At 48.3% G+C, this 16,299-nt stretch overlaps 1 protein-coding gene across 1 annotated transcript in view; it reads left to right on the top strand.

The window, feature by feature from the left end:
* The window catches only part of SLC24A4 (solute carrier family 24 member 4), a 179,076-nt gene extending 163,602 nt beyond the window's left edge, over nucleotides 1-15,474 (top strand). The window contains exons 14-17 of the mRNA XM_054449275.2: nucleotides 892-1,006; nucleotides 5,731-5,843; nucleotides 6,240-6,305; nucleotides 7,551-15,474. Coding sequence (XP_054305250.2) covers nucleotides 892-1,006; nucleotides 5,731-5,843; nucleotides 6,240-6,305; nucleotides 7,551-7,703 — 447 coding nt within the window. The 3' untranslated portion in view covers nucleotides 7,704-15,474. The remainder of the gene's footprint in view (nucleotides 1-891; nucleotides 1,007-5,730; nucleotides 5,844-6,239; nucleotides 6,306-7,550) is intronic.
* Nucleotides 15,475-16,299: the final 825 nt, after the last annotated feature.

Raw genomic sequence — 16,299 nt, forward strand, 5'->3', positions numbered from 1 at the left:
TGATTAAATTAGTTCTGCTAATTATCAGTGAGACAGGACACTCCAACCCCCACCACCTTGATGTATAAACCCCACCCTTGTTTCTTAAACCAGGGTCATGGGGTCACCGGAACCACTTTACTGGGGCACTCTTACCTATGGGTTTGAACTTCAGATAGCCTCAGTTTGGGGGAGTAGAATGGCCTTGACGGTAAAATTCTGTAAAGAAGACAGTGCCCATGGTAGCCTTGATCTCTGCTTATGCAAGATGTGCCCACCTGAGCACCCTGTGCTTACTTTCCCTATGTCCTGGTGAGGCTCCAGCAAGCAGTGAAGCCCCACCTGTCCATCCTCTACACCCCCACCTTTTATTAATACATCTCTCACCCCCAAGACTTTGGAAGAATGATTCTTGAATATCAGTGTCAAAAGGGAGAGGCTTTGGAAGTGGATTGTCCATTTCCCCAGAACGCTTGTGCAGTTGGGGAAACTGAGGACCAAAGAGAAGAAATGACTTCTATAAAGTCACGCAGATAGTCAGGGCAGAGCCAAGACCAGCCGCCAGGGCCCTGGACTTGAATCTGCTTCCCTGTCTGAAGCCTGAGTGTTGGAGGGCTCAGAGGGCCTGGGCATGGAGTCCAGGGTAAAGCAGGGTTCATGTGGCATCCCTGGTCCTGAGCACTCTGGTATGTGCACACTCCAGACCTTCCTTCCTTCCATCCTTCCATGCTTTGGCTTCTTAGCCTTATAGTTCAGTGGGTTTTGTTTTGTTTTGTTTTGTTTTAAAAGAGGCAGCCCCAGTAATTCTAAAATAACTGTTTCCTATGCTTACAGTGTCTCTAATACTAGGAATATTTCTTTAGTCCACACACTGTTGGTTGAGAGTTCATGTCTCCACCCCGCATTCTGCAGGTGACTATTATCGGATACACACTTGGGATCCCGGATGTCATCATGGGCATTACTTTCCTGGCAGCAGGGACAAGTGTTCCAGACTGCATGGCCAGCTTAATTGTGGCGAGACAAGGTATGGATTATGCCTCAGCCCTCATAGTCATGCAGTGCAGGCCGCTGTGTCCTCATCCCTGCCTGACTTATAGTTGACCAAGTTGTGGCTCTTATGACTGGCAGTTGTCAAGTCCTCCTATGGAGAAAAACTGCAACATCTAGAAAGCATCATTTATTAGATTCCATTCACAGAGAGAATGCTACCAAGATGAACTCCTCCAGACCTCTATCTAGATGCTTTTGCTAGAGTGGTTGTATAAAAACAAAAATGTTCTGAGGTTAGCAGTCAATGTGAGATTGAACAGAGGCCAAACCCAGACTTTATACAGCAAATGAGCTAATAACAAGAAACATTCTGGTCCCAGAAAGGCAAAGCACTGACATCCTATACATCCAACTCCCCCATTCTTCTTCTGACCTCTAGAACGTGTGTAATGTTTTGGTTTGTTTGGTGGTGTTTGTTTTGGGCTTACTACATGGCATGGGCTGAGCAACACAAGGAGTGAGTGTATGAGCTTTGATGGTGGAACAAAAGAGCTGTAACAAGTGCAGGTTTTACTGACTTCTCCTTTTCTGCTAGCAAGGTAGCATCCCAGCATGGACATCCACAGATCTTCCTCGCAGCACAGAGTTTGAAAGTGTAGGGATGGGGATGGGTGAATAATGGCGTAAAATCTCACAGGAGACAGGAGAAGAGAACAGTGCCCAAAGAGAAAGGTTGGCTTTGGGAAGAGGGACAGGACGTGTTATTCCTCCAAGATAAAGGGTTGATTGGTTGGTTAGTGAGTTGCACCTGAGAAACCATGAGGTGAGGGAAAGGAAGAGTGGGAGTACGTTTGCTGGTCGGCAGGGCCCTGACAGAGAATGGGGACAGTTAGGGACAGCAGCTGAGGGAGGAATGGAATTTAACTGAGTGACCTTTGATGTGAGCGTGTTAGTTCCCTAGGGGAGTCATAACAAAGTGCCACAACGGGGTGCCTTAAAATGACAGAAGTTCATTGTCTCACAGCTCTGGCAGCTAGAAGTCTGAAAGTCAGGTGTCAGCAGGGCCATGGTCCCTTGAAGGCTCTAGGAGAGGACCCTTCCTTGCCCCTTCGTAGCTTCCAGTGGTCGCGCAATCCTTGGGTCTCCCTGGCTTGTAGCTGTATCACTCCAATCTCTGCCTCTGCCTTCACACCGCATTCTTCCCTTGGTATGTCTGTGTTGACTTCCTCCTCCTGCTCCTCCTCCTCCTCCTCCTCCTCTTCCTCCTCCTCTCCTTCCTTCCTTCCTTTCCTCCTCCTCCTCCTCCTTCTCCTTCTTCCTCTTTTTTTCTTTTTTTTTTGTGATGGAGTCTCACTCTGTCACCCAGGCTGGAGTACAGTGGCGTGATCTCGGCTTACTGCAGCCTCTGCCTCCCGGGTTCAAGCAGTTCTCTTGCCTCACCCTCCCGAGTAGCCAGGACTACAGGCACATGCCATCACACCCAGCTAATTTTTGTATTTTTAGTAGAGACAGGGTTTCACCATGTTGGCCAGGCTGGTCTCAAACTCCTGGCCTCAAGTGATCCACCTGTCTCAGCCTCCCAAAGTGCTGGGATTACAAGCATGAGCCACTGCACCTGGCAGACTTCCTCCTTCTTATAAGGAGACCAGTCATCAGATTAGAACCCACCCTAATTCAGTATGACCTTACCTTAATTTGAGTACCTCCTCAGAGACCCTATTTCCAAATAAAGTCACATTCACAGGTTCCAGATGGACATGAATGGGGGCAGGGTACTCAGCCCAGTACAGTGAGTACAAGGAAAGCTGGTGAGCACCGGGGTCCTGGCCGATGTTCAGCGACATGAACTTGGTGGGATTCAGTCATGCCGGCTCCAGCGGTGCACAGATGACAAGTTCATCCCTACCCAGAGTCAGCTGGGTGGACAGTGGAAGGTCAAGGGACAAGGGAATGTGCAGTTTAAACAACTGGCCCTGGAGTTCAGGCTAGGGAGGGGTGTTAGGGTGCTGGAAGTTTAAGGGCTTGCAGGAGTGGGGAGTGTCCCAATGAGATCAACAAAGGGTCTCTTTTAGGACCAAGGGACAGATGGGGCTCTGAAGCAGCACATCATCTCAGAGTGGGTACAGCGAAATGTGGAAGTACAGAAACTGAGGAAGGGTGAGGCCGGGGTGGAGGGTGCGTAATTGTCCTCAGGGTAACATTGATATGATTGAGAGGGACTCCAACAAATGTGGTTAAAAATAGCTTCCTGGCTGGGTGCGGTGGCTCGTGCCTGTAATCCCAGCACTTTGGGAGGCCGAGGTGGGCGGATCACCTGAGGTCAGGAGATCAAGACCAGCCTGGCCAACATGGTGCAAACCCCGTCTCTACTAAAAATAAAAAAAATTAGCCAGGCATGGTGGCGCACACCTGTAATCCCAGCTACTCAGGAGGCTGAGGCAGGAGAATCACTTTAACTCAGGAGGCAGATGTTGCAGTGAACCACTGCACTCCAGCCTAGGCAACAGAGGGAGACTTCATCTCAAAAAGAAAAAAAAAATAGCTTCCTGATGACAAAAGATCCAGGAACCCCTGTTCAGAGCCTGCTGCACAAACCAGGAGGCTGTGCAGCATGTGCTCTAACCAGAGGCACCATATCCGGGCCTCCCTCCAGGCCCCCAGCACAAAGCATGGTCCTAGCCCCAAGCATCGGCTTGACCTGGGAGCTGATGAAATGCAGACTCCCAAGCCCTGCCCCAGACCCACTGAATCAGAATCTGCATTTTCACAAGACCCCCAGGTGATTCCTGTTCTCACTAAAATTTGAGTTGCACTGCCCTAGAAGTCCTCAAAGGCTCACACAGCTGCCGGCAGCCCCGTTTGTGCAGAGCGGGAAGTCCACCAAACCTGAGACCCGCTCATCCCCTCCTCTGCAAACTCAGGCACCTTCCTACCCGCCTGACCTGCTGGACTGCCTGCCGTTTCACCAGGTGCAACTAACTGGGCCACAATAGTTGCTGCATGTTCCCGCATCTTACCAGACACTGAGAGACCAGAAGGCCGGGTTCCCAGAGACACCACTCCTAACAGGACTAAGCTAAGAGATTTTGAAGTCACTCAGAGAAGTGCCTGGGGCAGGCTGGGAGGAGGAGTATAAGGGGTCAACAGATGACAGCAACAAGCAGGGGACGAAGAGGTGACCTAGCTATGCAACATAGGTGGGCTGGCAGTCGAACAGAGATGGGCCACCTGTGTGGGTGCCGATCTGCGTTGGCTGCCGTATGTGCCAGCTACCAAAGCAATGTTGTGGTTCTAGGCATTTGCGTTTCAGGTTTGTTCATTCCAAAAACATGCGTATGTGTGCCAGGTTAGGACAGTGGTGTGGAAGTATGGCTAAGTGGCCGGGTTAGGGCAGATTCCAGCCAGTACAAGTCTTACTTATAAAAGTTTGCTTTCTTAATTATATGCCTCTCCAGTTACTAACGTCCTGATTGTGTGGCTAGCTGGATACTGGACAGCTGGACAGGAAGGGGAAGGACGAGGACATGGGCCCCAGCCTCTGATGTGCTTCTAGCCTGGTTGGGGAAAGACAGCTCACCCTTAGAAACTACCAGGGCATAAAATCCAATATCCTATGATTCCCAGGCAGGGTCGTGGGTGCTGTTGCCTGGGTCCCAAATATGCTTCAAGGCTTGGTAAAAAGGATGCTGTACCAGGTGACCTTGGGCTGCCTGCAAACTGTGCCCTTGGGCACATCCCAAGCCTCAGTTTCATCTTCTGTCACGTGAGGTTATGCCCCACTCCGGCCTCCAGCCCAGGGTAGCTGGGTACATGAAGTGAGGTGCAGTGGCTGGGAGTCCTCATAGAACATCAGCTGACGAGCCTGGCAGGAGAGATCGTGAAGGGCCCGCATGCATCTGCTAGGCTGTTGTTCCCACAAACGGGGTGCCGTAAACAACGGAAGTGTATTGTCTCGTGGTTCCGAAGGCCAGAAGCCTGAAGGAGAATCTGTCCCAGGCCCCTCTTGCCTCTCTGTCCTTGGCTATCTTCATCTTTGCCCAGGTTCTCCCTGTGTGTCCAAATTTCTCCTTTTTATAAGGACTCTTGTGTCCTGAAAGAACCTCCTTAAAAACAACTAAAACCAAGAACTTCTGGGGCTGTTCACACATTGTTCAAGTCACCCCAAGATCGTTCTGGCACGCTGAGCTGAACACCGCCATCTTTGTTCATTCTCTCTCTAACGGGCAAAGCAGGATCATCGAGTTGAAAAGTTGTAAATAATGAGTATATTTATTCCGCTATTTATTTTTTTAATAACTGTGACCTCCTGCACTGCGAATGCTGTGTGACATGAGATTCTTAGTTTAATAAAACTGTCATTAAATTTGAATGAATTGATGTTATTGGTTACTGAACACTGGCATGAGTTTATTTTTATTGTGAAGAAAAAATCCAGTCATATTGGATTAAGACCCTAAAGACCTCATTTTAACCTGTTACTTCTATAAAGACCCTATCTCCAAATAAAGCCACATTCTTAGGTACTGAGGGTTAGAACTTCAACATATGAATTTGGAGGGTCACAGTCAACCCATAATAGTCCCCTTTAGGCTTCAGGAAGGGCATGGATCTGAGGCCTTATGAAAAGGTTTAGAAATGTAAGGTCCTTGCAGAAGGAATTCCTTTCCAAGGAATGGCACTGATAGAACAGTTAGGAGAAAGAATACAGGCTTCTGGTGATCTGCTCTTATAAAATAAATGTGTTGTTGTCCCCTGCAGGCCTTGGGGACATGGCAGTCTCCAACACCATAGGAAGCAACGTGTTTGACATCCTGGTAGGACTTGGCGTACCGTGGGGCCTGCAGACCATGGTTGTTAATTACGGATCAACAGTAAGTTCCTCTCACCTTGAACAGATGTGTTTTACCCAGAAGGATAGTGGTGTTGGCCCAGTTCCAGCCAGAGGCTCTGGGAGATGACCTCCTCTTCTCCTTGGCACTCAGACACCCATTTTCCATAGCGGCTTCTAGAGCACCTTAGGGATGTCTGCACTTCCACTCCTCACCTCAGCCCGCTGGCGTGCCTCTCCCCATCCCAGGCCGTCTCCTCAGATGAGCAGGGTCGTGACTTGAATCCATATTTTCCTGACCCTCCACGACCATGTGGTCACCTGTAAACACCTGTGTTTTCCTGATGAGGGAATGCATTGGCCCAGGCACACTAGGATTTCTGGATGGATTGGCTCTGAGCAGTCAAGAGACTCAGGGCACGTGTGTTTGATTTTCCAGGTGAAGATCAACAGCCGGGGGCTGGTCTATTCCGTGGTCCTGTTGTTGGGCTCTGTTGCTCTCACCGTGAGTCTTTACAATTCCAAAACAGATGCCTCATGCATACTTGATTTCATCTGATTCCGCCTCGTCACTTACGTGACTCTGAACACCCCTGTCACTTCCCTTGGTAATGAAGGATAAAGGCAAGAAAATGTAGACGTTCATAGACACACCCAAGTCCAGTCTTTGCCAGGAGCATTGGCACCCTTGCTGTGCTTTTCCTGAGTACATAAGAGGTCCCCAGAGGAAGCGAATTGCATTTCCTTTCTTTCTGCCTGTTCCAGTTCCTCTCTAGTGCCAGTAGGACAGAGATCCTCCCCTGCGCATCTGAGCTGACAAATGGGAGGCATGACATCCCTCAGGATGGCACGTCGGAATAATCGAGGCCTCCCTACCCCATGTGCCCAGGTCTGTGCTGAGCACTTGACTTCAGCGTCACTTTATTCTATCCTTACAACCACCCGATGAGGGAGGTGCTGTCATTCCCATTGCAGAAGAAATCGGGGCTCAGGGGTTAACTTTCCCAAGGTCACAGAATTGGGCAATGGCAAAGCTAGGATTTGAACCCAGGTTGGTCTGTCCTTAGGGAACTCTGACTTTTTACCCGCAATGCTCCAGTGAGGTTCCTGGGATCCAGTCCCAAGAAGCCTTGATTGAGGGACAAGGAGGAAGGGAGTGGAAGGAAAGGTAGAAGGATCAGGGAGGAATGTAAGATAATTCTGTGCTTTAACCCTCTACCCCAAACACACACACACACACACACACACACACACACACACACACACACACACACACAGAGACAGAAAGATGGCTCAAGCAGACATTTGCCCAGCCAGGGGTCCATAGGAGCCTTGGAAATTGTGCTAAGGAGACAAGGGAAAAGACCATGGTGCCACGCTCTGAAGCACAGGGGTCATCCAGCTAAAGCCCGCGTTTGTCTCTAGAGAAGGCCTGGGCAAGGAGGACAACATGCCTACGACCAGCCGGGAGGAAATGACGTGCCTGCCTGGGGAGGGCCGGTCCCATGAGGGCGGCTGCTGTGTGTCCCTGAGTCAATGCGGCTAGGACAGACTCGCCCTTTCATGGGGCAAGTCTAAGCCCTCTAGGGCTTATTCTGGTCAAACTGAGGATCATCCTACAGCACCCCGCTGTACTTGCCCACATTCTGCAGAATGTTCTAGGCTTCCCCACATAGGTGTTGCTTTCCAGTAGAAATGCCTCTTGTATTTCTTTGCCCTGCAAGCCCAGTTCCGCACTCTGTCCTCCCAGGTCCTCGGCATCCACCTAAACAAGTGGCGACTGGACCGGAAGCTGGGTGTCTACGTGCTGGTTCTCTACGCCATCTTCTTGTGCTTCTCCATAATGATAGAGTTTAACGTCTTTACCTTCGTCAACTTGCCGATGTGCCGGGAAGACGATTAGCGCTGAGTCGCGCCCCTGGGAGCTGATCTGGACACTCTGTGACACTGGCGTCCTCCTCTCCCCTCCTTCCCCCACCACAGGTCTCTCCTGCATAGGCAGCCACTGTCCGTTCTTTCACACACCGGAAGGAAGAGCCATCGTGGTCTTTGTCTGGTCACAGGCCAGGCTGCTGGGCGTCCTCCTCCTCCTTGGAGTTCCGCCCCTGCAAGGCTGGATTTGGGGGCCATTATCTGAGCAGCTTCGAAGACCCCTGAGCTGCCAACCACGGAGATGTGCCAAGCATCTCATCTCTCCTGCACACTTTAGTCAGAAGGACTTCTGCATGCAGTTTGTCTTTCTGTTCTGCAGGCAGCCTCAGAAATGAGGTCATTTGTGAGCACAAGATCTCATAGGGCCCTTTTCCTGGAAAAACTGGAAGAATGAAAATAATTTTTTTCTGTGGAAGAGAGAAAATGAGTGAATATTCTTCTCACTTTTATTGATGCATTCAGAGAATAAGCAATGAAATATTAAAAAATGAAACATCATATAGGTCATCATACTTGAAAACTATCATTCCATATGAAAGGATCATGATACACACCAAAAAAGCAATGATCGTAAAGACACAAATCCTCTGTACGCCGTCTTGCATTGGCACTGAGGTGTTTGGTTTGGAATAGGGAAAAAGGTAAGAGACTGACGTGGAAAGGTGCTAACTCAGAGACTGGAGATTATAGTTTACAGCTGTACTTTCCAGATCTTCTATGTGACACAATGCACTGTCCTTGTGGGTTTGTCAATTATTTGTTAATGCTCTAGTTTCAAAACCACCCTGTTGAAAGTTCCAGTTATTTATATGCCCAACAAATTTCATAGCCTGCTGAACTGGACTGAGTGTGTCAGAAGTGCTGGTTAATGACGAGAAGAGAGATTGCCTGAAAAACAACAAACTGCTTTCTGGTTAGCTGAAGGCAAGTGTGAAAATCATAATTTAGAATATTTAGAGCTAAGCTTCTGGAACCACGTAGTTTACTACACGTGACAGGCCAAGAATGGGAGGCTGACTCAAAACTAGATAGAAAAATATAAAATAATTTTCGACCACTTGATAGCTCTCAAATATATATTTAAAAGATTTATGAATACAAACCATTTATGGTTTATGGTTTCTAAAAAAGAAAGCACAATTAATTTTATAGAGAGGTTTTTTATTTTTTTAATATTTCTATTGCAAAAGTCTATCCGATTTGATGCACTTTGAATATTGAGATATTTTGCACGGATGAATGTATGGGAACTACCCATGATGATGTAAGAGGAAAGAACATTTTTTTGTGATTCACCAGACATCACTTTAAACTTGGTGATGAGTTTAAATCCAGTAGCTAATCCCTTCCTGAGACTCAAAGATCGTGACCCTGGTTGGAATTTCTGACTGTGCTCTTTAGGGCCTCCTGAGTTTCAAAAGGAGGAAGTGTTCGTGCTTGTGTCCCTTAAGTTCCCTGTTGCATGAGCCTGCGACAGGACCTCACCCCCACCACCAGGCTTCTATTTGGGATTCACGTCAGTATTAGTATCGTAGCTACACCAAGTTCAGGCTTCTCTTTTTGTTTTTTTACCTAGAAATTGGGCTCAGTGGTCTTCAACTTGAGGATGAGGGTGATTTTCCTAAGAAATCAGCAAAGAGGGAAGGCAGGGACCCTGCAGATTCACCAATATAAACTAGCTGCAGGGATTTCAGAGCCCTTGGGACCACTCCGTCCCCTTAATAGCTAAGTTCTCCTGGTTCCTCCGATCTTACAGGCTCATCCAGGTTCCAAAGTGCTTCTGTCTCTGTTTTGATTCTCCAAACTGCTCTGTGATGTACGTAGGGATTATTCTCCCCACTTAACAGAAAGTAGTGTCTTGGAGAGGTCAAGGGTCTCTAGTTCAATGGCCAGTCATAGCAGAAGGGAGGCCAAGCCCCAGTCCATCACCCCTCCCAGGCCAGCCTCTGTAAGTTGGCCATACTTGGGGAGTGAGTGTGAGTATGACTTTACCTTCCTGGTTAGTTCTTACTGTTTGAGTCAAAACCTCATCAATATATCATTGACTCCTGGGTTCCTCAGGTCATTTCCTAATATCTGTCCCTATCCAATGCCTCTATTTTTTCTTGAAAAAAGGACCAAAAATTATTTTTAGCTATGACAAGGCACAGGCCACGTGGCCCCTGATGGTGTCCCTGCTGGTTTTCAATTCTCTGAAGCCTTGTGTAGCTTTCAGAGCACACGTATCCTAATTACCCTCCTCTTCCTCAGCAGAACACATTTGAGATTCTAAATGGATACTGTTAGTCTCTAAAGTTGCAGTTAGAAACTAAAATAATGTTTTTTAATATGTAATATGCTCCTCTTGGCTAATTTTCTTTTGACTTTAACGTGCCAATGTAACTTCCTTTAAAGGATCTATGCATTTATTAAATCTAGAAAACTATATGTACACTGTAGGTGGAAAATTCTCTTTTTTAACTAAATATTTTTCCATCACAAGTTTAAAGAATTGCATGATTAATTAGGCTTTCATTTTTAAATTACGCTTTCATCACTACGCAGGATTACTTTATTTTATTCCCAAAGCTCATTAGCATGGGATAATTACTCTGCTACAGAAATAGGCAGTTTTAAAAAATGAATTTAGCTCTTCTCATTGGGGGCAGAAAAGAAAAAAAAAACACAAACCATTGCACTCAGATGGAAAATGCCTATAGACACAGGAGCAGGTGGTTCCTGTGGACTTCTGGTTTGGAATTTTGCCTCACCAGGTTCAAGTGTGGTTAGGGTGGAAGGTGTCCAGTATCTTGAGAACCTGGCCCTAGAGGAAGGTTCTGGGTCAGCTGCAATGAGAGACTGGTGATAAAGGGCACGATGGGCAGGACACAGTCCTCGCCTTAACCACCCCATCCTTCCTATTACCCACAGTCTGCTGGCCTTCATGCCTCTTCCCCTTGTCACCTGTGTCTCCTCCTTATGCACAGAGCTGGCTGCCCTTCTGAATTTTCTTTTCTCTTTTTTTTTTTTTTGAGACAGCATCTCACTCTGTCACCCAGGCTGGAGTGCAGTGACGCCATCTTGGCTCACTGCAACCTCCGCCTCCTGGGTTCAAGCAATTCTCGTGCCTCAGCCTCCTGAGGCTGTAGCTAGGATTACAGGCGTGCGCTGCCACACCCAGCTAATTTTTGTATTTTTAGTAGAGATGGGTTTTCACCATGTTGGCCAGGCTGGTCTCAAACTCCCGACCTCAGGTGATCCACCCACCTTGGTTTCCCAAAGTACTGGGATTACAGGTGTGAGCCACCGCACCCAGCCTGCCCTTGTGAATTTCCACCTGCTCCTTACCCCTCACCTGTTAGGACTGTTTCTTGCTTTTGCCCCTGTCGGTCCCCTGCCTTAACAGACCCAAGCAGCTGATAATGCACCAAGCTTCCCTGACCAGGTGGGGTGTGTGTATCACCCAAGGGTAGTCCTGCAGACCCTGACCAAAGCCCGTTCCTGGGTGGCCCAGGGTCCAGGTTTCTTCCACCTGCTCTTCCCTGTTAATGGGGATTTGCAAGCCTAATCGCATCAGCAGGAGCCCATCTCTCAGAGAAGCCCGACTCCCCAAGCAGACCGGGATTTCGGGAAGGGTGTGGGGGGTGTCGTTGCTGGATACCCGTCTTTCTGCCTGTCCTTTCTCCTCTCTGAATCCTGGGGCCCCTCTCCCTCCTTAAAGCTGGGGTGGACAGAGGGGCGGGAGAGGGACAGGAAAGGATCAGAGTTCATCCCCCCTGGGAAAAAGCAAGAGCGAATGAATTCCAGCGCCAGCGGCTGAGGCTGCCTTCCGTGCCTTCCCTCCATGGGGATCAGGCGAGTGGGGCTTAGGAAACTGGAACTGGGAAGGTTCTGTTGCCACACTTTGGAACTTTCCCCCTGGGATTCAGCAGTTGAGAAGCAGAGACCTTTCTGCCCTGGGTGAATGGGTCCTTTAGGGAGGGGTTGGTCTTTTGTCTCACATCCCCATCTTTCCTTTCCTTCTGGGCCATGCTTCTCCCTGGCTGGAAAAATGTGGCTGTGCTGTCCCTGTGATCCACTCTCAGCAAATGCGTGTGACTCAAATAAACAAAGAACTTACCTGTTAGAGTGAAAATCCTCAGGAGATTGTACCCAAATGCCATGCTTTAAATATTCATGGTCTCTCTAATGCCCTCCAGATGTGATTTCCATGGGAACCATCCTCCGCTGGGGGCAGTTAGCAGGAGTACGTGGGGCACGTGAGGTGGTCCTCCTCTCAGCACACCGTGCCCATAGAAACTTCTAGAAATTTCTGAAAATGCTCTGTGGGCAGCTCTTGGGTGGCAGTAAGTCCATCAACCCCCACCTACCCCTGAGCCTGAAGCGCTGCCCTTGCTCTCTCTTTATGTGTGTGCACCTGAAGGATTTCCTGGTCTCTGCAGCTCATCCTGTGAGCCCCTCAAGCACAAAGCCTCCCTTGGGGCTTCTCAAAGCATGGAGAGGGGCCCTTCCTGTCCTTTGGGAAAATCTTCCCCACTGTGTCAGTTATATGGGAACAAGAGTGAGGGGGTCTTTCTCTAGGCCTGTGCCACAGGACAGAGAACACGGGATTCTGCTGTTCGCTTTGAGCCACAGCCTTTACCAGCCCGGTTTGTGTAGGGGGCCCCTTCGCCTTGCTGCAAAGAGCTGTTCCCCAAAGGGCATATCCACACGGAACAGGTTTTAAAAAGGCTTTTTTTTTTTTTTTTTGAGACAGGGTCTCGCTCTGTCACCTAGGCTCGAGTGCAGTGGTGCCATCTTGGCTCGTTGCAACCTCCACCTCCTGGGTTCAAGTGATTCTCCCACCTCAGCCTCTCTGGTAGCTGGGACTACAGGCATGCACCACCATGCCCAGCTAATTTTTGGATTTTTAGTAGAGAAGGAGTTTCACCATGCTGGCCAGGCTGTTTTTGAACTCCTGACCTCAAGTGATCCTCCCACCTGGGCCTCCCAGAGTGCTGAGATTACAGGCGGGAGCCACCACACCTGGCCAAAAAAAGGCATTTTGATTTAGGTTGCTGTGTTTGCTTGTTGATAAAGAAAACTCAATTGGGACACTAGTTTTGTGCTCAGCTTTAGGCTGGGTAGCTAATGGGAGGATGTCCAGCCTGTCACTGTGCTCCCAGCGCAAGGAAATGGGTGCCCACCCGGAATCAGGAGGAGGCTTTTCCCTCCCGTTCTGCAACCAGGGTGGAGCTATCTTTCCAGGGAAGCCAGCTGAGAGGTTTTAGGGCTTTGGTTATTTTATAGGGGTTTTAAACCTCCTAACTTTTCAATGACAAATGGCTCCCAGGTGCCATTGTCTCTGTTAAATCCTCAAACATTCACAAGCACACACTGCCAGGGGCACGGGTTGTCTTTCGCCTACATGTTTCTAAGGCTCTTTATTCAATCTCACGGTGTCAGTGTCCAGTTGTCAAAGTTATTAATCTTCCTCCTGCTTCTTAACAGGGCTGACAGTATACTTTAGTCTAGGAACATGTCTGCTGCTGGCCTACCCTGGTACCAGGATTTGAGGGCCACGGGCGGCATCTCTGAGAGCTGAAAATCCACACTGTGCCTGTGGGAAAGTCAAGCCCTTGGCTGTGTGGCTTTTCTATCCCTTGGATTTACAGGTCTGGGAATTGGCTGCTCCTTAGTTATAACCCCAGTGACAAATGCCGGCTTAAGCCACACCTATGCCCACTGTTGCTAGAATTCAAACAGTTGCTTTTTTTTTTTTCTTTTTGAGAAAGGGACTCACTCCGTTGCCCAGGCTGGGGTGCAGTGGCTCGATCACAGCTCACGAAAGCCTCAAACTCCTAGGCTCAAGTGATCCTCCTGAAAAGTAGGTAGGACTACAGGCACATGCCACCACATCCAGCTAATTTGTTTTCATTTTTTTTTAGAGACAGGATCTCTCTGTGTTGCCCAGGTAGGTCTTGAACTCCTGGCCTCAAGTGATACTCCTGCCTTGAACTCCCAAAGTGGATTACAAGCGTGAACCCCTGCACCCGGCCCAAGCAGTTGTTTCTTTTTTTTTTTTTTTTTTGAGATGGAGCCTCACTCTGTCGCCCAGGCTGGAGTGCAGTGGCACGATCTCAGCTCACTGCAGGCTCCGCCTCCCAGGCTCATGCCATTCTCCTGCCTCAGCCTCCCGAGTAGCTGGGACTACAGGCACCCGCCACCACGCCCAGCTAATTTTTTGTATTTTCAGTAGAGACAGGGTTTCACCGTGTTAGCCAGGATGGTCTCGATCTCCTGACCTCGTGATCCGTCCACCTCGGCCTCCCAAAGTGCTGGATTACAAGCGTGAGCCACCGCGTCTGGCCAAGCAGTTGCTTCTTATGCAATATGTTGGTTGGGACTTGTCCATGGACGAGGCCAATAAAATTCTTAATCCTGCAGAGAGTCAGTACCCTCATCACCCCATCACTGGAAAACAAATGTTTTAAGCTATCAAGAGAGGGAATGTGCAGCTTTTGGTTTCTAGATGCATGGTTTGGTGTGATCTGCCTTTGTGCCTAAAGGGAATGTCCCAAACAACAGAGCCTTCTTTGCTGTCACTCCAGAATTCTCTACACAGAATTTCCCAAGTCCATTCAGGACAGACACGCAGTCCTCTTTCAATGGAAGAAGAGAGGACTTTTCCCCTCCTGAAAAATGACTGGAGTGTGAACAAGGCAGCTCTGTTTTTCCAAATAAGTTGTTCTTGTGAGTTTTTTCTGGCCACTGGGCATCTCTGCCCTCACCTTTCATCCCTGCCCTCTAAGCCACAGACCCCATGACCACACTGTCTGCTTCCTTGAGCCTCCTGCACGAGGCTTGGACCTGGGGGACCTGGAGACCCTGCGGACAGAACTGTGGCTGAGCCACTGTGGCCAACTCTTGGGGAGCTCCACAGTGGGGGTTGCTGGTCTGTGAGGCTGAGTCTCCATTTCAGAGCACACACTCCCTGGCAGGGCGCCTCTGCCTGTGTCTCCTGCCCAGCAGCCGCCAGCAGGGAATAGTTGCTGGTGTCTGAGCACAAAGAGAGCTTTGATTATCTAGAGAGGAAAAAGGCTGTCAGCCAGATGCAGCCAGGCCCAGGGGTAGATGCAGGAGTTGCTATAAGGAAGGGGCCGAGCCAGGAGAGGCCAGGCAGATCCACAAAGCCCAAGGGGATGCAGGCTGGGTGTGGTTTCTGAGGGAACCTACAAAATAGCAGGTAGATGGAATCAGAGGACTCTTGTGTCCTAAAAGAACCTCCTTAAAAACAGCTAACACCAAGAACTTCTGGGGCTGTTCACACATTGTTCAAGTCACCCCAAGATCGTTCTGGCACGCTGAGCTGAACACCGCCATCTTTGTTCATTCTCTCTCTAATGGGCAAAGCAGGATCATCGAGTTGAAAAGTTGTAAATAATGAGTATATTTATCCCGCTATTTATTTTTTCAATAACTGTGACCTCCTGCACTGCGAATGCTGTGTGACATGAGATTCTTAGTTTAATAAAACTGTCATTAAATTTGAATGAATTGATATTATTGGTTACTGAACACTGGCATGAGTTTATTTTTATTGTGAAGAAAAAAATCTACAGCAAATCTAAACCTTTCTAAGAAATCTAGCAGTCAGTATTGTAATGCAATATATCAAAATCTGTACACTGTCAATAAAATAAATGAGCACAAGTTGTCTTTCCCTAAATAGAGCTTCTATTCACGCTTTAATAGACACACACATATTTGTATTTTTGAAAGAATTCTATACACTGGAATAACAGCCATTTGATACCATTTCTATTTGCATATTATGAAAAAATAAACTTCAAAAAGGATAAGGGTTGCAGCTTTTTAATGACAATGGTCAGTAATAGATGGAAACAGAGCAGAATTCTCATCATTTACCTTGGCTAGCATGAGTGGCTCCAGAATGACCCAGTCATACCTCAGCAGCCTCCCAAGGTGGGACCTTTAGGTGGCCCCACATTGGAAGGACCCAGCTTGGTTGTCACCACCTTAGAAATCCTCAATGATTTTTTAAAAAGGAGCCCCCACCTCTTCCTTTTGCAGTGGGCTCTGCAAATTACATAGCTGGTCCTGCTCATCACAAAGAAGGTCTATGTCACCAGCTCTTACATCATGGGAAATTGAGGTTCGGGAGTAGAGGTTTTGGTTAATTCATTCTGCAAAACATTCCTGAGTCCTAGCTGCCATGGGTGTCACCACAGACTTTAACATGCACACGAATCAGCTGGGTATCTTGTCAAAAAAGCAGATTCTGGTTTAGTAGAAATGGGATGAGACCCAAGAGGCTAGAGTTCTAGCAAGTTCCCAGGTGATGTCCATGCCACCTGTCGACATTGAGCAGTGAGAAGATAGATCAACGCTACTCACACCCAAGCCTGCTCACAGACGGAGCTTCTTATCAGTCTGCAGCAAGATGAGTACAGAAATCAAGAGAGAATATAAACATTGATGGAAATGTGATGAGTAATTTTGTTGGAATCTGGTTTTTTGGAATCTGGTTGCATCTTTCCAGTAATTTCTTTATATTGCATCACAAAAATATCTGTCCACAATGGATT

The sequence above is a fragment of the Pongo pygmaeus genome, chromosome 15, assembly GCF_028885625.2.
Source record: "Pongo pygmaeus isolate AG05252 chromosome 15, NHGRI_mPonPyg2-v2.0_pri, whole genome shotgun sequence".
Lineage (NCBI taxonomy): Eukaryota > Metazoa > Chordata > Mammalia > Primates > Hominidae > Pongo > Pongo pygmaeus.